The sequence below is a fragment of the Schizosaccharomyces pombe genome, assembly GCF_000002945.2.
Source record: "Schizosaccharomyces pombe strain 972h- genome assembly, chromosome: II".
Lineage (NCBI taxonomy): Eukaryota > Fungi > Ascomycota > Schizosaccharomycetes > Schizosaccharomycetales > Schizosaccharomycetaceae > Schizosaccharomyces > Schizosaccharomyces pombe.
In genome coordinates, this window is record NC_003423.3 from 3,338,600 (window position 1) to 3,357,112 (window position 18,513).

Here is an 18,513-nt window from a genome sequence, read left to right on the forward strand (position 1 = left end):
CGTAATGCAATTTTGTTTTAGGATTTTAATATTGTATATATCGTTAAGCATAGATAACAATTACTTGGTTACTACGTTAATATCTCTGAAGGAAAATGTTTTTTTGCATATTTTTACTCTAACCTTTCTCTTCAAAGCTTTCCTTTTAAAAATGGCGAAACGATCAGTGGAAGAGTTAAAAAGATCGGCGGATGAAGAAGCTTCTGTTAAGCGAAAGGAGAAGAAATCAAAGCATGAGCATAAGAAGCATAAAAAAGATAAGCCCTCTGCCGACAAGGATAGAATTTCAAAAAAGGATAAAAAGAAATCAAAGAAAGGAAAATCAAAAACTAAAGAAGAATCGATAGAAATCAATGCGGAAGAGGGAGCAAAAATCGCACAACCCGCGATCGGCTCAGCTAACGCTTCTAATCATAATGATGAAGAAGCGTATGACCGTTACATTAAGAAGCATAATATTTCTTTTGCGGATCCTAAATCCTCTGAAAATTTACTTCCAATTCTTCAGTTCGATGAACTAGACGTTTCAGCTAAGTTACGCGAGGGTTTAAAGAATTATAAGGAACCTACGCCTATTCAAGCTGCTACTTGGCCTTATTTACTAGCTGGGAGAGACGTGGTAGGAATTGCTGAAACCGGTTCTGGTAAGACTGTTGCATTCGGAATTCCTGCTTTGCAATACCTCAATGGTTTGTCAGATAACAAGTCTGTCCCTCGTGTTTTGGTAGTTAGTCCTACTCGAGAATTAGCCATTCAAACGTATGAAAACCTCAATAGTCTTATTCAAGGTACCAACTTAAAAGCTGTGGTTGTTTATGGCGGCGCCCCTAAATCGGAGCAAGCGAGGGCTGCCAAGAACGCCAGTGTCATTATTGGTACCCCTGGTCGTTTGTTGGATCTGATTAACGATGGCTCGATTGATTGTTCTCAAGTTGGTTACCTTGTTTTAGATGAGGCAGATCGTATGCTTGACACTGGATTCGAACAAGATATCCGTAACATCATCAGCCATACCCCAGATCCCACTCGTAATGGATCCAGACAAACTGTCTTTTTCAGTGCTACTTGGCCTGAATCCGTTCGCGCTCTTGCTGCTACCTTTTTAAAGGATCCCGTTAAAATCACTATTGGAAGTGATGAACTAGCTGCTTCCCAAAATATCACACAGATTGTTGAAATTCTGGATGACCCAAGAAGCAAGGAGAGAATGCTTGATAATCTTCTCAGAAAGCATCTTTCTTCTGGAGGGAAAGACGATAAAATCCTCATATTTGTTTTGTACAAAAAAGAAGCAGCTAGAGTTGAAGGTACCTTGGCTAGGAAATATAACGTGGTGGGCATTCATGGTGATATGTCCCAGGGAGCCCGATTACAAGCATTAAATGACTTTAAGTCTGGAAAATGTCCCGTACTAGTAGCAACTGACGTTGCCGCCCGAGGTTTGGACATTCCTAAAGTGCAACTTGTGATTAATGTTACTTTCCCCTTGACTATAGAAGATTATGTTCATAGAATCGGACGTACTGGCCGTGCCAACACAAAAGGTACTGCTATTACATTTTTCACTCCACAAGACAAGTCACATGCTGGTGAGCTTGTTAATGTTCTTCGTCAAGCCAAACAAGATATTCCTGAAGGACTATTCAAGTTTGGAACAGCTGTCAAGCCCAAACTTAATGCTTACGGAAGTCGTGTAGTCGACGTTCCTGTAAAGGCTGCTACTAAGATTGTTTTTGACTAAAATGTCAGTGGTGTATGAAACGGTTGTTGTTTCCTAAAGTCGTCGTTTTCTTCATATTCGTTTTTGGTGCTATGAAAATTTACTAGTATTTTGGTATATAGAAAGGGTAATTCGGCTAGGTTTTTGGGCTTTTGAAAGTTTGCATTTGAAGTTACTAATTCGTTCTTTTTCATGATATATTGTGTCATGGCATAATAGTTTAATATTCAAGCGAATCGCGAAGGAAATATTGATAATGCTTTAAAAGCAAGCAATTGCACTCAATATTAGTTTAAACATTAATATTACTCAAGCATTATGGCTAATTTATAATGTTTTAGTTGATAAAGTCATCCTTTTATTTGTAGTAGAAGTAAAAAAAATTGACAAGCAAATATAGGATAATTAAAACTTCCTGTTTTTCCCCCTTCGCTCAAAGCTTAGGAAAGTTTTCCTCCTTTCTTTTTTTTGATTAAAACTAATTTCACTATCGTACTTAGAAATTGGTGCTAACCAAGTATACAGTTGCTTCACATGAAAAGGCAGGTTGAACATCCTCAAATAATAAATTCCCGTTTTTCTAATTTTTGATTAGTTTAAAAATGTATAAAATCAAAACAGTAAATCTAAATTACTTTTAATCAGTAAATTGTATAGGTAACTTACATAGCTTGAATGAGATCTGTCAATTGCAAAGTTGCTTCATCGATGGTTTTAGAATTTTCAATCAGATAAAAGTTCAGAAGGGTTCGTTCCCTATTGAGATAAACTACCAAGATTTGACCAAAAAGCTGTCTAGGGCACTCGTGGATCATTTCCATTTTGTATAGTTCACCCATCGACTTCTTTAAGATTGCATGCTTGTAGTTTAAAGTCTTAAGAGTGTCGAAACTTTTGGTATTAGTATCAAAAACATGACTTAAAAGAGGGTTTCTGTGTATGTCTTTTTGACTATTATTCTTTTTCAAGCTGCACAAATATCGATGGCTGTTTTGAATGTCTTCTAAGTGAATTCGTTCACTTGAGCCAAATTGAAGAACACATTGCAAAGAGGCTATATCTTCATTTCTTCCGGAAAAAAGGTGTAATATTTTTCTTAATCTAGACTGCCATTGCTCAATTCTGAATATAAAGATCAGTAAATATCATTGAAAATTCGACCACTTACGGGTGTTTCGAGTTAACGAAAGAATTTGAAATCCCTGATAAAGAACCAGGATGAATGGACTTGATTAATTTATCATTCCTTAAAACTGACATGAACTTTTGGTTTTCGAGCTCAGTGGGTACCCCGAAAAGTATTTCCTCCAACGAATTGCGAAGGTGGCCTTCAATTAGAGGAATACATAAGCTTAAGGAAAGTTGGTATAAAGAAGACTTAGAGCAGGGTAAAGACGAATGAATGACTTCATTTTTTGACTCCAGAAGCAAAATTTGATTTTCATGCTTTTTAAACAGCTTCGGAGATCCGAGTAATGATATTAACTTCTTAAAAGAAGGAAATGAACTAAAATCTCCACGTTCATCACAATATCTTAGAATATTTTGAAGGTCAAAGATGTCTTTGTGGGTACAACTGAGTGTTCTTCCGCCGTAGACTGGTATAATTTTAGGCGTTGATAAATGAATCACTTTGCATTCGTTAGCTTTATCTTCAATAATCAAAACGTACATTTTCTTACAAGAGCCTCGACGATTCTATAATTCCTAGTATGCCAAATTATTTCAGTTTGCTCATTAAGTTTAACCCTACCGAATAGAGAGTTCATAAAATGCTTTACAAGAGTGAATTTTTTCGAGTCCTTCCCTTCAAAGTACTTTGAGTAGTAGACTGAAAGGCAGTTCATTAGCTGATCACACAAAAAGTATTCAATAAATTCCTTAATAGCTGAAGGCTTAAAAGATTCCTAGATCAATCGGTTAGAAATCGGAGTTTATTACATAAAACTTACAGATCTTGAATAATATATTTGTTTTAATACCATAGGAAGTTCATTAGGGATTCTTTCCCTATTTTCATAACACGAAACAAGCATCTCTGTAACAACCCTCATTGCATCACTTTCAATTGTCGTTTCACATAAGTGCTCCAAGAAAAATTTATCGACTACATTTCCTAAATGTTTTTCAAAGAATGATTGAAGCTGCAAACTGAAACAATTAGAAAATACTCCAAATGATATAGCGTACCAAAATCCTTTAGTGAACAGTCTTGAGGCCCACGAAATAAGAGAATCACTGGTCGAATGTCCCACTTCCGCAGACGATTGTTGAATAGAAACCATAACACAAGACATTATCAAATTTAGAAAACTTCTTCGATCAGAAGCTGAAATTGCAAAGCCAAAGAATTTTAATATCAGGAGAATAAAGTTTTGAACATCAATTTTGTCAATGCCATCAGATGAGAATCTTGATATTATTAATATCCAAATTTGAGGAGACTCTTCAAGCTTAAAGATCAAATTGTTGAGTATCGGCGGAACCAGCTGACTGGAAATTGCAATAGATGAATCGTCACTACTAAATCCACAAAAATCAAGTGACATTTCCAATTGCGGTAAATGAAGAAGCTCTAAATGTAATGATACCATCTTTCTGTATATTTGGTGGCTTTCTTTCAGTAGTATCAATCTTTCCTCATCAGAAATAGAGCTTAGTTTAGTCTCTAGCTTTGGCAGCCAACCTAATCGCTCAGACATATCATCGCGCCTTAATTTTTCTATACTAACACATTTCCTTGTTAAAAAACCACGACATTGGGATTGACATTGTTTAATCCACGCTGGTACTTCTCGAAAGCAGGAAACTTGCTTATTAGAAGTTGCTGTTTCATGGCGATGTGAATAGGAACAGAAAAAATTTTTTAATTTCGGAAAGTTTGGAAATTTTTTTGCTTTTTTTAATAAGGAAATCTCTTTTGTTGCAGTGTTCAGTTGGGATTTTTTAATTCGCAGCTTCCCATATAGGGATGGAACATGACGGGTGACTTCAAGAAAATCAAGAAGATAAGAAAGAGCGTGTAAGCAATAGATTACTTTTGGAATATTAAATCTTCTAACTAAATCTTTCGTCTCGAAGCGAAATGGCTGATAACGTTAGTACATGGATATAATTATAACATAAACATACAGTAAACATTCCAATGAAATCTAAAAAATGGAAGAATGCATTTAAGTAAACCGTATTCCTTTCAGATATTTGATAACGTGGCTTCCAATTTGAAGCTAACTTGGGATAATATTTAAAAGCTAACTGACACAGAACTTTACCATTTACAAGTGCATCAACAAAGTCATCAAGGTTCTGATATTCGTTATTAGTTTCCTCTTCAAGCCATCTTTTTAATGTCAGTGTCAATTCCGATTGTTAGAATAGACTTACTTTTTAGCTTCATGAACGCTACAAAGATAGCCATAGGCAAGCCAGTCATTCATTTGATTCTTAACTTCTTTATTGCGTTTGGACTTCATATCTTTTTTAAAAACATAGTGGTTTTCAAATTTTTGTATCATCGGTTCATCCTGAAAAATACCATTCGGAGCCATCGCATTAAGCGTAAGCTCCTGCAACGGCCCTTTATTCTGTAACATTTTCATTGAAAGTGGATGCAATTTGATGTTTTTTGCAAAATTTGTTCTGCAGAAGAGTGAGCTATATACGTTATTATTATGGCAAACTCGTATTTAACTATTTGTAAACAAACAAACAAACCAAATAGAACTTCGAGTATCAAAGGGTCATTCTTATAATTCGTAAACAGTTGAGAGAATTTAGATGAGTGCGCAAATAAACAAACATTTCGAGTTAATATTAATCCAGTTTTGAGTGTAAATTTTTTTGACCTCGAGTTTGGAAGATAACTCTCCGCATTAATAATGTAGACATGATTGCACTGCAGATATAACAATCATGTACTTCATTGAACCTTTAATCGTTGGTTTATCATGTTAACAATATCTTTATTCAACGAGCTACGTCCGTAATAGAAATTCAAGATTATTTGGTAGAAAAATTAAGAATACATAAAATTTTATGTTATTGTCATCTTATACGTTGGAAAAGTAGTATTTTAAATGATACATCGACCACTGTAAGGGAAGTTGCTGCATTTCGAAATTTCATTATATATGTGAATTAATTTCCTAAAATTTGTTGATTATAAATCCAGCGCTGATAGATTTAAGAATCGATGTCTTCTTGTTTTCGTACAAATCGTTGTCGTTGTTCTGCTAGCATTGTGTCCTAAGCCTAAGCTCATGAATTTTCAAAGTCAATTTGAGGACTGGAGGAATGAAGAAAAATAATGAAAGAGTAAATACAAATCCATCCTTGATTTCAAAATCGTACAATATGAGTATGTAAATATTGATTGTAAGGTAATTTAGTAATGCCTAATTTTCAATTTAGAGAAAAGGCCCGTTATCGGAACGCGACGACATTTTGCCCGAAAAGAAATTGAATCTGATGTATGATCAGTTTTAAATAACCTAATCAAGTCTAATGTGTTCAGAGTGACGACGAAGATGATATTTTTCTCGCAGGCGAACGTAAAAAATATCTTCAAAATCAATCTTACGAAAGGAGGAAGCAAAAGTACGTATGGTCTTTTAATAACATTACTAAGTCTGTCATTAGAAATGAACACGGAAACAATTTGACTCTTCAGGAGGAACTATTAAGACATGAAGCATATGAAAAAAATGAAGAGATAGCTAATGAAAATGATGTTGATCAAGGTATGTTCATTCAACAGAATAACATTCTAAATATGTTAGTCAATCTAATGAAATATTTTGTACACATGGACAATATTTCACCCGTGACTACGAACGGTTCCCTTAAAGAATCCCTTCGAAAGTATTCATCAATTATTGCTGTGAATATTTTTTCTGAAACCGGAGACTTGAAAAAAGGGATTGCTATTTTTCAAGATCTTTCAGATGCCGAACAAGCCGTACAGTATTTGTCTAATTGTAAAATTGACGGTCGACTTATTTCAGCTACAATCACGAATCATCCAAAACGGTTGCCTAACGCAGAGCACCTAGAGTCTTCAACGAAGACAAAGGATGAATCTCAGGATAAAGATAAATTGACAAAACTTGACAGGGCAAAATTGGAGTGGTTGATACAGGGATTGAATTGTGAAAAAGGAAGTATTGGAAATCTACTCTGCTTTGCTGTAGAACATGTCAATAACCATGTAGAGGTATTTTTGTTTCAAGACTATATTCGTCATGCTAATGTTTATTGTAGATTACTGATGCATTTTTGAAAGAGTTTTTTAACGATCAGCCTACTGATGATACAAAAGTTTACGACGATGACTACATAAATGAAAGAGGTGAAAAGAAATTGAGTTTGATATATTTAATGAACGACATTCTATTTAACGGCATATCAGGTACTTCATTAGTTTGGCGGTACCGATTTAGGTATGGTTTTAAAACTTTTACTATTGAATTGAAAATTAATTGCGTATCAGTTTTGAACCTCATGTTGAAAGATTACTTGATGATTTATATCTTTTCAGCAAGCGACTAGGAGGAAGAATAAAAGAAGATATTTTTTGTAAAAAAGTAGTTAAGGTTATAGAAGTTTGGAAGACCTGGATTGCTTTTCAGGAAGAAACACTGGAGCGTGCATGGAGAAATTTTTCGGGAAATACCCCTCAATCACCACAAATAAATTCTGCTGCTTTGAAAGTGGAAACAAAGAATAGCTGGACAGCAATTTCTGAAGAGACTGAAGGACTTCAAGATGACGAAGAGTATAATGGTATTCCTGTCGATGTAAACGAATTGTTAAACGTAGAATTCATATCGCAAATACCAATGAGTACGGAAACAAGCTCCAGTTCAAGCCCGCAGCCTACGGAGGAACGGAAAGCAAAGTTCAAACCCAGTTTTACTCAAGGCACATTCGTCTCAAAGCGCATGCGTATGCATGCGGAGGATTTATTCTAGAAAATAGAAGAATGCAATTGATAAAAAAGAACTACACTTCTACAATTTAGAATATCGCTTTTCATATAAACAAGGTATGACTGATGTTAAATTTATCCATTTTTAACTACCCGTAATACTATTATACTTTAATGACAACGATTTTTGTTTTCTCTTTCATCAAGCATTGTATTGAATAACTTATAGACGAAGAATGCTATTGCTGCTGTGCAAACTGGCTTTATCAATTCGATATATAAACAGTTTTCGCCATGCATGGCTAAGATCGTAAAGTTCAGCATCACAAAAAGTTGGAGGATCATGTTTTAAAAGTGAGTATAAGTACTTGTAATTTTAGACACTACATTTTAGCAGGGGCTTCATCGGCTTTCGCCTCAGCACTTCTCTTGGAGTCGGCAGTATCGCTTTCCGACTTTACTGCTTTTCCAACGTCATCAAAAAAGTTGTTAATTCCATGTCGCACACGTTCAATACCATAAACAATCTTGTGGTCGGCTTTACGAACGTCTTCTTTACCTTCGCGTTCCATTATTTATAATTTCAGAGGATGTACAAAAAATTCAAGGTTGGTCGTATTATCAAAACTTCGCAAATGTATAGGGACAAAAGCAATTAATAACTTTAATCTCACCTAGTGTTTAAGTGTGATAGAATGAGTATTTATCACCAGTTGTTTTGTTAAAGAATAAACCGCCGAAGCCGGGCGGCTGCTGTATATATAGTAAACATATCAGCGTCCCTACCGCCAACCCATGACGTAAGTCGGGTTATTAAGAAATGCGATCTCGTGAAATAAAAAATAAGATTGAAAATAATGGAAATTGGAAGAAAAACCGAGAATTACAAGGGCGTTTTGTATGTACCTGATAAATGAATATGTTTAATCTATTTGACTCACATAAACGTTGTATTTATGTTTTTTTTAGTGTTTATTTATTTTTTCGATTAGTGTATTTCACTAAGTAAACAAATTATTATACGATTTTTTATTCACATCGAATGATGCTGCAGGTACAAATCGAGCTATCTAAAAAATATTACTTTTCAGTACGCCTGAACCGCTTGCATAGTATATTAAGTTTTTGATTAATAGCATGTTGCATTCCATTCAAAAATTTAATATTTTACATAGTAAAACGATTTGAGACGGGAGATAGCTATACAGAACGTGAAGTCTGCAAATACATACATGCTAAATCATTGTTTTATTAGCATAATGTCTAAGTCTATAAGTTCGCTTACCGGAGTTTATGGTAAGTATTTTTTTTCAGGACTGCCTTGGGTCGCTTCTCAAATCACAGTATTCACACATAATCAATACAAAATAGTGAGCAAAACTTGTGCGCTTAACAGAGATAACAATTATAGAGTCTCAAGGATGAATAAAGTGGACTTTGAATGAATCAATTGTTCACCATATATATCTCAGCATTTGAAGGCTTTTTATCTTTCCACTGCAATATTCTATTGCTTTTTTTTGATAGTTTAAGGCTGAAAAATCTTCATTACATCGGTTTTCTTGATAAATTTGTTAATTGTTGACATGAAAAGCTGCACCTGGCAACGCGTTGCCGTTTGTTTACCTCGTTGTTAGTTTCATTTACAATCAACACCACCACCATATACGAATAAAGAATACTGCCATAAAGGCGAGATTGAAAAATCTCTTAATTCGTGTTTTTTTCCGTTTACATGTCTCAACAATTAAGCTTTAATGCATCTTCAGCAAAGCCTGATAAAAGTTTTTCAAATTACTTTTGGGTATGGTGTCTAAGCCAACGTGGATAGCTCATTATCTGCCAAAACTTTCGATTTTTGTGTTAAACACAACACCTTAACTAACATTCTTTATTAGGGTGCAAATGATGAGGGTTATCATGCTTTACTTTCGCGTTTTAGCGATGTGAAACACATTAATGAAGAGCTTCGGTCGTTTTATCATGAAAGGTGAGAAATTTGAGGTGAAGCAGGGTTTAACATGCTATGATCGTTTATTCTAACTTCAACCTTAGAGCGAACATTGAAGAAGATTATGCCAAGCGAATGGCAAAGTTGTCTCGAACAACCTTCAGTTCTTTGGAAACTGGTTGCCTCAAAGAATCAGTCCAAGTTATGAAAGCTGAAGTTGACAATATGGCAAAGTCTCATTTGCAGATTTCTCAGTTGCTTCAGGATGATGTCGAAAATGCGTTTACGCGGTACGCTGCCTCTTTAAAGGACAAGAAAAAGATGATCGTTTCGGGGATAGAAAAAGTTCATAAGGATAAACTCTCCAAGCATCAAGCTCTTGTTAAAGCTCAAGACAAATACCATTACTTGTGCAAGAAAGTAAATTACTATGTTTCTCAGCAAAACATGCTTTTCGGAAAGGAGCTAGAGAAGAACAATGCGAAATTAAACAAGACTCAGAATGCTATCACTGCTAGTTCTTCTGACTATCAATCAGCTGTAGCAGCTGTCAGAGATTCATACGCTCGTTGGACCAACGAATGGCGGTCAACCTGTGACAAACTTCAGGACATTGAAGAAGAAAGAAGACATTTCCTGAAAAGCGTCATGTGGACATTTACACTACTTATCTCTCGTAGTTGCTTTAATGATGATCAAGCATGTGAACGAATTCGCAAAAATCTTGAACAGTGCAGTGTCTCTCAGGATGTTTTGGAATTTATTGACGCAAAATCTACAGGAACGGGAATTCCTCAACCTCCAAAATTTTATGACTATTATAAGGGCGAGGTTCCCGATGATTCTGTAGAGTTGGTTCAGGCTAATTTTCAGCGGGCCCAAACCAAAATAGAAAATGACAACATGCCATTGAATCGTCCATACGTCCTTTCTGCCACCGCTCGTAATGAGTCGTCCTTCGAAAATACCCTTCCTAATACTCCTAGTGCAATTCAATCGCTTACCACTGTTTCTTCTAACTCTTCCCAAAATGGTAGAAGCTCTCCAAAGAAAAGCTTTTTGAGTAAGTTTAAATTAACGAGTCGTCCTTCGACTCCAAACGTTGGTAATACGGCTCCGGATGCATTATCAAGTCCGAGAAATGACTCTCCTTTAACTTCAGCGGCTGATGAACAGATGAAGCATCTTTCTTTACAAGAAGAGCCAAAACAGAATCCTACGCCTGCTGCTCCTGGTGCCTTCCCTAACTCTAATACACTACCACCAAGGTATAACGAACTTGGTTCTCTACCAAGTCCTAATTCTGTTTCTTTCACCGAGGACTCCCGCCCAAATGTTAACACTCCATCACGGCGTCAACAAATTCAGGAAGAATTTGGTAGTGTACTACAAATGGAGAATCGTGCGGTTTCACCCGTTTATGATTCAAGAAAGAATGGATCTCGAAGTTCATTCACATTGAGGAAAAGTAGGTCACCAAAACGTCCTTCCTCTTCCCTTTCTCAGAATGCCAGCCGACTTCCTCGTTCCTTAACACCAGGAAATTTAGAGCCAAATTATGATTTCGGTGTTCGAGTTGATCCAGCAAGTGGTACTGCACCTACCGATGACGAGCCTTATACTGATCGGGACTCTTCCTTTGTTGATGATACAATAAATACAAAAGCTACTGGAAACACGTCTAACCGACTTTCTTTACCTGCATATCCTACAGACGGCGGTGACACCAGTATTGATAATCCAACAAGTACAGATGGTCAACGTATTCTTGGTTATGGTATGTCTAATCTGTCCATCGCTATTACAATTACTAACTTGAATTTAGTATCTGCTTTATATGATTATGATGCTGCAATACCCGAAGAGATAAGCTTCAGGAAGGGAGATACCATTGCAGTTCTTAAGCTTTATGAAGACGGCTGGTGGGAGGGATTTGTCGTTGGAGAGGATGACCATAACCGTGGGCAATTTCCGTCAAATTTTGTTCGTGAAATCGAGGTTTAGCTTTCGTATTATAGTTTCGCATTTTCTCATCTTTTCTCATTCTCATTTAAATCTAAAATACTAGATTTCTAATTTTGGTTGTTTTACATTATAGGATATTTAGAATGCTACACGTTTAGTTAAGTTATCTACATTATAAGATTATTATCTTATAAATCTTTATGAATTTTGCAGATTAAAATGATACCGATTGTTATATATAGCATTATGTTCAAAATGATTGAATTATTGTCATTCATTGCACCATTTTCTACCTAAATATTTCTAGTAATTCTCGTTTGCTTCTAAAATTCTGTAATAACTTAAAAAACATCAAATCTTTACCAATCTAAGTTAACACACAGGTCTATAATAGCTTCATGTATAACTAATTACTATTTCCTAGTAAGCTGTGACAACGTGGCCGAGTGGTTTTAAGGCGTTCGCCTGCTATTCTGTAGCCCAGCGGATTCCCTTTGGGAGCGCAGGTTCGAATCCTGCCGTTGTCGATATCTTTTTTAAGTTGCAAAGCGATTCACTATAAATTTTTGCGGTTCTATATTGGAAATCGCTATTCACTGTTATTTTTGTTACTTAGCAAAGTGGTTTTGTTGTTATAACTAACGTCTCCAACGATAAAAGACAACAATCTGCTTGTATTACTATAAATGCAAGATTCTTCCTCTTACGCGAGGCGTATGTTTTCTTTTTTTTCTTTTGACTAATAAGTTAACAATAAGTTTAGGGTATTCACAGGCACCTTCTTCATCTAATCTACGAACTACTACTTTTGGATTCAATGGACTGGGTACTTCAAGAACCAGTTTAGCACCTCAAAGGACTCTTGTCAATGCACGACAGTCCATTGATCCTGACGGTTTGTCTTCTCGTGTGTTAACCCCTACAATGCGCCCAAGTTTGGCTCCTAAGTATGATAATATTTACTGAATTTGTTCTAATCTTGTTGCATAGTACCCGTCGCTCCAGCGTGCGCGTTTCCAATGCATCTTTTATTTCCCAAACACCTAATATTACTTCTATAAAAGATCCAAGACCATTGTCAGACAGAAGATACCAACAAGAATGCGCTACGCAAGTCGTCAACTATTTATTAGAATCTGGATTTTCACAGCCATTGGGTTTAAATAATCGTTTCATGCCATCAACGAGAGAGTTTGCTGCCATCTTCAAACATTTGTATAATAAGTTGGACCCAAATTTTAGATTTGGCGCACGCTATGAAGAAGACGTTACTACTTGTTTAAAAGCACTCAATTATCCGTTCCTTGATTCCATCTCACGCTCTAGGCTTGTCGCTATAGGCTCTCCTCATGTATGGCCTGCTATATTGGGTATGCTTCACTGGGTTGTTTCACTAATTCAATGCACTGAAAAGGCAGTTGCTATGGTTTATACCGTAGAACAAAATAGCCTTGACGATCATCTCGTGGACAAAGTTTTGTTTGACTACCTTGTTCGCACATATCATTTGTACCTTGATGAATCACCCGAAGAAAGTGAACCAGAGAAAGAATTAAAGGCTACTTTTAATCAACAGAACCAGGATTTGTACAATCAGACAGAAGCTTTAAAAAGTACGAATGAAGAATTGATTAATCAAATAAAATCTGCTGAGGAACTGGACTCTGCAATCCAGGTGCTTGAAGAGCGCTATCGAACTATGCAACGTGATGAAGTTAAGTTTCAGTCTGCGATGAGTGGAATGAAATCAAAAATGGAATCCAGGACTAACCTTATGAAACAACTGCAGGTAAATATTGAAGAAAAAGAGTCTCAGCTACAGCTTTTAAAAGAAAAAAGGGACTCTCTGAAGTATCAAGTTGAAAATCAAGATATTTCTATAAGCGAATTCGAAAAGATGGTCTCAGAGAGGGAGCAATTAGACAGAAATTTAAACATGATTGGAAGCAAGATTAGTGAATTAAGGAAAGAAGTGTTTGACACGGACTTGCTCATTCAAGCTAGCATCGATTCTTTAGAAAAGAAGGTACAAAAATTCAACTCCTTGGCTTACAGAATTGGAATTGTACCCATTGCCGCTATTCGGTCTGCCAATAACGATTTCGAACTCGAAATTAATCCAGAAGGCCCAAATTATATAAATTTGGACCTGAAGAATAAAGTACGCCCATTTATTAATGAAGTTAGACGTTCTATTACACTTGAGTTTCATGAAGAACAAAATAAATCCCTAAAGTTACAAGAACATGTTGATACCGTTAATGATTTGATAGCTGAATTACAAGACGAGCTAAGAGGTATAGAATCTCGTTTAACTTCAGTATTGTCAGAATGTAATATGCTTCGTGAAACGGCCAGTGAAGAAAAAAATGCATTTGATGCTGAATCGGATAAGTTAGAAAGAGAATTACAACAGCTCAAACTTTCTTCGCATAACAGCATGCTTCAATTAGACCAGCGTATACAAAGTATAAATATCGAAGCGGATCAAATTGCACATGCTTGCATGGAGTACAAAAACAATATATATAAAGAGGTTGCATTTGTGCTTGGTGAAATAATACATTTCAAGCTACACGTTCAAGACAGTTTGGAGGATTTGAAGATGGACTACCAAAAGGAATTGGATGACCTATCTCGTTCGGAACTGTAAATTCTATTCATCGTATTGTGCTGTCTACTATATTCACGGCTCATGAATACATTTTTTTATCACGATGGTGTTTTTGTGTTTTATGCTTTAATCTCTTACTTTTTAATTACAATTCTAATGAAGGTAATAATAATTCAACTCTCAATTTTCAAATGTAATTTTTATTGGTTGTGTTCCTTTTATGGACATCAATTTAGTACTACATAAGCACGAACTGTTTTGGCTAAAAATTTGAGATTATTCACCAGATATTTTATTGATTGCAGATTTTAACGTTTTTATACATCATATACACGACTATTTAAAAAGCTGAAAGTAGTTCAAAATTTATTATCGATCAGCTATCAGTTTATCTATTTGTTTCTGTATTATATTCCTTAGCTGTTTAACAAAAGTTGCGTTTTGAGATACTGGTACGAACCAATCCAAAGTCAGTAGTTTTTGGTTTAATTCATTAGGGAGGAAAGTTAGCAAACCAATTGACTTCGCATAGAGCAAAGTGTCGGCTGCTTGGTAGCGTACTTTTTCAATCGGGTTTAATAGTAGGTTTGCCGTATATTTTAAAGCATGATGCCTCAAAAGTTCATTTTTGGAAAGAAAAAGCGTCCGATATAACTCTAGTATCGCAGAAAGTCCCCCTGGTGATTTACAAGTAAGAGCCCTTCTCTGTACAATAAAAATCGCTTTTGACATGCTGATATCATTAGTATTTTGAACAAAATGTAAAAAAACATACCCCTTAACGTTTTGAAAGTCCGTGAAACAACCATATGCTAACAAAGATGTGAAAGATTTCATGATTGGAAAATAGAAACGAGCTATTTCATCCTCCGAAGAAAGTATGTCTATATAGAGTTGTAGAAGATCCCGTTTACCATAACGAGAGTTAGATTTTTTAAACGAATCTTCTAACTGGTAAACATAACTTAGATAAAATTCAAAACATTTAACTGCCTAGTAGAGTTAGTATATTAAGACATCGAAGCATATGATAACTTACTAAGTCACTGCCAAAACCATCGGCAGTAAATACTGTAATTCCGTAAAAAGCTTGAAGCCTTAAATTAGGTATTTCTAGCAGAGATATATTCAGTTCATTTAGTACCTCTCCATCCATATTTGGATTATTCCTGAAACTAGTGGTTAATAGCAGAATTTTAATTGAAAACTCATTTTACCTAATACGATTAATAATATTAGTCAAAGCTTCGCATCTTCTGATTAGGTAATGTACTCTGATTTGTTCGAGTGCTTGATATGCCAAACCCCTCAAACTATCAATTTTATCAAATGTTTGCCTTATAATATAGGAAATACAACACCAAACTATATCTTCACTTAATTTTTTTCCAGATGAATCTTTGACTAATAGACTGGAAATGGCCTTCATTGCAGGTTTGCGAATCCATGAGCCAACATCTCCTCGGGTATCTGTCAAATAATTGGAGCAAACCTGAAGTAATTCTTTGACAAATTCTTCAATGCTTTCTGTTTTTTCATAAGTAAAGGGAATAATATTTTGAAGCGCATTCGCAACAGGTGCTTGATAGTCTATTGAGTGCTGTTCATGTTAACATTGGTGAAAAAATTCTTTACTTACGAGTTGGGGATAAATATCCAATAAAAGCTTGCATATCTTTTTCTGGTATCGAAAACTTATATTCGGTAAATTCTGTAGAATAATGTATACAATTCTCGCTTCTTTACTTGTTGAGCATTTTCGTATATAGTCAAGAAGAACCTCCAATGTTTCTTCCATATCATCAAATTTAACAAGTACACTGTAAGCGTCACTGATGTCTTTTATGATTGTTTCCTCCTGTAAATCAATAGCAGCGATTATAACAGAAAATGCTTCACTGAAAAATGCTCTGTCAACACGAATATCATTGGCAAAAATTTGTTGAATTCCTTTTAAAATTCCCAAAATAATTTTTGTTTGCTGTTGCCTTGAAAATTTTTTTAAGGACAGTAGGTTTTTGTGCGACAGTAAATCATGGATACGATTTATATCGAACGGGAAGCTTATGGATAAAAATCCACCTATAATACTTGCCAATCCAATCGTATAGCCAAAAATAAAATCTGCATTACCAACAGACAAATAATCAAGTATGGGAGGAAGATAGATGCTTAGCTCTTTGGGATATTTAATAGAAAGTTGTCTTAGGGAAAAAGCAGAAAGCTGCTGTACCTTCACGTCCCAGTGCTGAAGGTTTGTAAATAGTCTTTGGAAAACACAGGAACGAAACTGAGGAAAATGAGCTACTTTCATACACAAGTCACCATAACAATTTGAAATATCCGTTACAGAAACATAGTTAATATGTGATATCAAAGAAAGCCCATCGGGAATAGAAGCGTGTCTGCCAATCACCTCAAATAAAGCAGCAGTTGCAGCTCTGCGCACATTTATTTCATTGTCAAACAATACCGTTTGTAAGAGACATAAAATAAGATTCGTTTGTAAGCCTTCAATTGCTGACTTAGAGTAGCAATGATAAAATGACCAAACAAAATAACAGGAGGCATCTCTGATGCTTTGTCCTGTTACTCTAGTTCCATATCTTACTTCGTATGATAAGCCCTAAATAAGGATTAGAATGATATAAGAAAACAAAGTGTACTTACTACTTCGATCAATGGAAGAATATGTAAACATTTACTATACTTAATTAAACCTGCACCTGCTAGTTTTGCGAAGAAAAGTATAGCTCCGTGCCAAACCAGTGGAGAAGTAATTGATATGTTTACAGTGTTTTCTATGGGGTTTAAAAACATATTTTCTGTCATCAATTCAATAATGGCATCGATAACTTGCTCAGCCAAATTCCAGGGCAAACGACTTATGATCTTGGCTAGCCCTTTGGCTGCAGACCAGCGTACAAAACTGTCTATGTCGCTTACAGATGACAATAAAAAATCAACAATAACCTCCAGATATATATGTACTTCTTCGTTAGAGTCATCAGGTAATTGAAAGAAACTATCTGGGTTACTGATCGAGTATTTCCAATTAGGGGATGAATTTACAGGCAGCAATACAATTCCCAATCTTGTATAACATTTGCATAATAATTTCCTCAACGCTGAATTTTCTTGTCCAACTAAATCTTCTCGTGCTACATTCAGAAACTGAAACGCAACATCAACTGTTTGAAGACAATCATTTCTCGGACAAATTTTAAGAAAAGAAGATAAGGAAAAAAGACACCCAATTTTGTAAAAGATACTTCTCTTAAACCAACTACTCTCACAGTGGTGTAGAAAGCCTAGAAGTAAATCCAAACCGTCATCACGAGAGAATAATCGGGACAAAACAAGACAAGAAGCTTCTTTGTCTATTCCCGAATTTTCTAAGTATTTAATTGCTATAGTGTAAATGGTCTTCTTCACATCCAAGGAATCATCTAATGAATTTAACGGGAATGGGGTATTGAGTGCTTGAGAAAGCCACAGTAAAACTATGTAGTGAAAATGCCAGGTATTATTTGATGATTCATTTAATAATGTATATAATTCCTTAATATATTGAACGCCAACAGGAAAGAGGACGCGAACAGCTTTATATCCTCTTATTTTACAAAACTGGTAAAGGATAACGGTAATTGAGTTACATTTTCCGATATTTTTCACTTTCAGTAAATAGCTAGCCAAGTTTGGAACGTATTTACTCAGTAGTTTATCGAGCAATGTCGGCTGAAATTGACAAAATTGCAACTAGAATTTTAATTAGAAAGGTCACAATATCTTTTTAAACATACATATTTAACAGCGACGTCTTTAAGTTTTTCCACAGAATGTGAAGAACTTCTATCGTCTAAAACATCATCGAGAATTTGCGATAAACGTGAGGTTATCAAAGACTCATCTATAGAAATAATTCCTTCTAAAGATTCTTCTTCTTCCATTTTTGTTTAAAATTTATGCTATGATTATTTTTGACTGTAACGACTTTAAGCAATTAACGCGTGTTGAATAAATTATGAAAAACGAATAAAGCGAAAAAATATGTTAATCTCCTTTCTTTTAGAATTTCTTTCGTCCTAAAAAAAAAACTTGGTCCCTAATTTTCTGTATTGCCTTGGACAATTTCCTCCTTTGTCACTCATGAGGTTGCAAATGATACCAATAAGAAAATAAAACAAGTTTGAATAATTTTAGACCTGTAAGATTTATTAACGATTAAATTTCACAAGCTTTGATATTGAAAAACATTATGAAAAGTGGGATAATAAAAAGGTAAATTATTGTGGTGGTGTAATCTGTACCCACTACTGATATTTCAAATCTCAAAT

At 35.2% G+C, this 18,513-nt stretch overlaps 7 protein-coding genes, 9 long non-coding RNA genes and 1 other non-coding gene across 17 annotated transcripts; 10 read left to right on the forward strand and 7 right to left on the reverse strand.

Annotated features, from left to right (window-relative positions):
- Positions 1-120: 120 nt before the first annotated feature.
- dbp3 (putative ATP-dependent RNA helicase Dbp3) lies at positions 121-2,302 on the forward strand. Its single transcript, NM_001022309.3, has one exon. It carries the CDS (start codon positions 152-154, stop codon positions 1,739-1,741), a length of 1,590 nt encoding a protein of 529 aa, NP_596388.2. The 5' UTR covers positions 121-151; the 3' UTR covers positions 1,742-2,302.
- On the reverse strand, positions 126-525 carry SPOM_SPNCRNA.6082. Its single transcript, NR_195432.1, has one exon. It is a non-coding gene; the product is annotated as a non-coding RNA (long non-coding RNA).
- Positions 901-1,105, reverse strand: SPOM_SPNCRNA.6083. The gene has a single exon (NR_195433.1). It is a non-coding gene; the product is annotated as a non-coding RNA (long non-coding RNA).
- On the reverse strand, positions 2,061-5,766 carry npg1 (GTPase regulator). The gene is made up of 8 exons (NM_001022310.3): positions 5,105-5,766; positions 4,853-5,060; positions 3,911-4,809; positions 3,673-3,871; positions 3,393-3,627; positions 2,889-3,351; positions 2,387-2,842; positions 2,061-2,300 (listed from the first exon to the last, which is right to left on the reverse strand). Exons 1-8 carry the CDS (start codon positions 5,317-5,319, stop codon positions 2,126-2,128), a joined length of 2,850 nt encoding a protein of 949 aa, NP_596389.2. The 5' UTR covers positions 5,320-5,766; the 3' UTR covers positions 2,061-2,125.
- Positions 2,788-5,490, forward strand: SPOM_SPNCRNA.6084. The gene has a single exon (NR_195434.1). It is a non-coding gene; the product is annotated as a non-coding RNA (long non-coding RNA).
- A 196-nt stretch (positions 5,767-5,962) lies between the features above and the next one.
- Positions 5,963-7,843, forward strand: SPOM_SPBC11C11.01 (U2-associated protein). The gene is made up of 7 exons (NM_001022311.3): positions 5,963-6,077; positions 6,131-6,189; positions 6,234-6,316; positions 6,359-6,459; positions 6,499-6,932; positions 6,980-7,158; positions 7,209-7,843. Exons 1-7 carry the CDS (start codon positions 6,014-6,016, stop codon positions 7,687-7,689), a joined length of 1,401 nt encoding a protein of 466 aa, NP_596390.2. The 5' UTR covers positions 5,963-6,013; the 3' UTR covers positions 7,690-7,843.
- Positions 7,844-7,845: 2 nt separating this feature from the next.
- On the forward strand, positions 7,846-8,557 carry SPOM_SPNCRNA.6085. The gene has a single exon (NR_195435.1). It is a non-coding gene; the product is annotated as a non-coding RNA (long non-coding RNA).
- On the reverse strand, positions 8,030-8,369 carry tam11 (the record flags this gene model as incomplete). The annotated part of the gene is made up of 1 exon (NM_001355811.2): positions 8,030-8,369. Exon 1 carries the CDS (start codon positions 8,216-8,218, stop codon positions 8,030-8,032), a length of 189 nt encoding a protein of 62 aa, NP_001343169.1. The 5' UTR covers positions 8,219-8,369.
- Positions 8,558-8,733: 176 nt separating the features above from the next.
- Positions 8,734-11,688, reverse strand: SPOM_SPNCRNA.6086. Its single transcript, NR_195436.1, has one exon. It is a non-coding gene; the product is annotated as a non-coding RNA (long non-coding RNA).
- imp2 (F-BAR domain protein Imp2) lies at positions 9,301-11,853 on the forward strand. Its single transcript, NM_001022312.3, has 4 exons — positions 9,301-9,450; positions 9,545-9,636; positions 9,702-11,374; positions 11,423-11,853. The coding sequence occupies exons 1-4, from the start codon at positions 9,382-9,384 to the stop codon at positions 11,599-11,601; spliced, it is 2,013 nt and encodes a 670-aa protein (NP_596391.1). The 5' UTR covers positions 9,301-9,381; the 3' UTR covers positions 11,602-11,853.
- A 141-nt stretch (positions 11,854-11,994) lies between these two features.
- SPOM_SPBTRNASER.06 lies at positions 11,995-12,089 on the forward strand. The gene is given in 2 exon segments: positions 11,995-12,035; positions 12,045-12,089. It is a non-coding gene; the product is annotated as a tRNA-Ser (tRNA).
- Positions 12,090-12,227: 138 nt separating this feature from the next.
- On the forward strand, positions 12,228-14,373 carry ndc80. Its single transcript, NM_001022313.3, has 3 exons — positions 12,228-12,276; positions 12,326-12,509; positions 12,553-14,373. Exons 1-3 carry the CDS (start codon positions 12,249-12,251, stop codon positions 14,213-14,215), a joined length of 1,875 nt encoding a protein of 624 aa, NP_596392.1. The 5' UTR covers positions 12,228-12,248; the 3' UTR covers positions 14,216-14,373.
- On the reverse strand, positions 12,448-13,278 carry SPOM_SPNCRNA.6087. Its single transcript, NR_195437.1, has one exon. It is a non-coding gene; the product is annotated as a non-coding RNA (long non-coding RNA).
- Positions 14,374-14,446: 73 nt separating the features above from the next.
- alp1 (tubulin-specific chaperone cofactor D Alp1) lies at positions 14,447-18,448 on the reverse strand. The gene is made up of 7 exons (NM_001022314.3): positions 17,980-18,448; positions 16,847-17,935; positions 15,816-16,802; positions 15,394-15,776; positions 15,216-15,345; positions 14,952-15,169; positions 14,447-14,909 (listed from the first exon to the last, which is right to left on the reverse strand). The coding sequence occupies exons 1-7, from the start codon at positions 18,124-18,126 to the stop codon at positions 14,546-14,548; spliced, it is 3,318 nt and encodes a 1,105-aa protein (NP_596393.2). The 5' UTR covers positions 18,127-18,448; the 3' UTR covers positions 14,447-14,545.
- On the forward strand, positions 14,707-15,089 carry SPOM_SPNCRNA.6088. The gene has a single exon (NR_195438.1). It is a non-coding gene; the product is annotated as a non-coding RNA (long non-coding RNA).
- SPOM_SPNCRNA.6089 lies at positions 15,569-16,675 on the forward strand. Its single transcript, NR_195439.1, has one exon. It is a non-coding gene; the product is annotated as a non-coding RNA (long non-coding RNA).
- On the forward strand, positions 18,007-18,338 carry SPOM_SPNCRNA.6090. The gene has a single exon (NR_195440.1). It is a non-coding gene; the product is annotated as a non-coding RNA (long non-coding RNA).
- Positions 18,449-18,513: the final 65 nt, after the last annotated feature.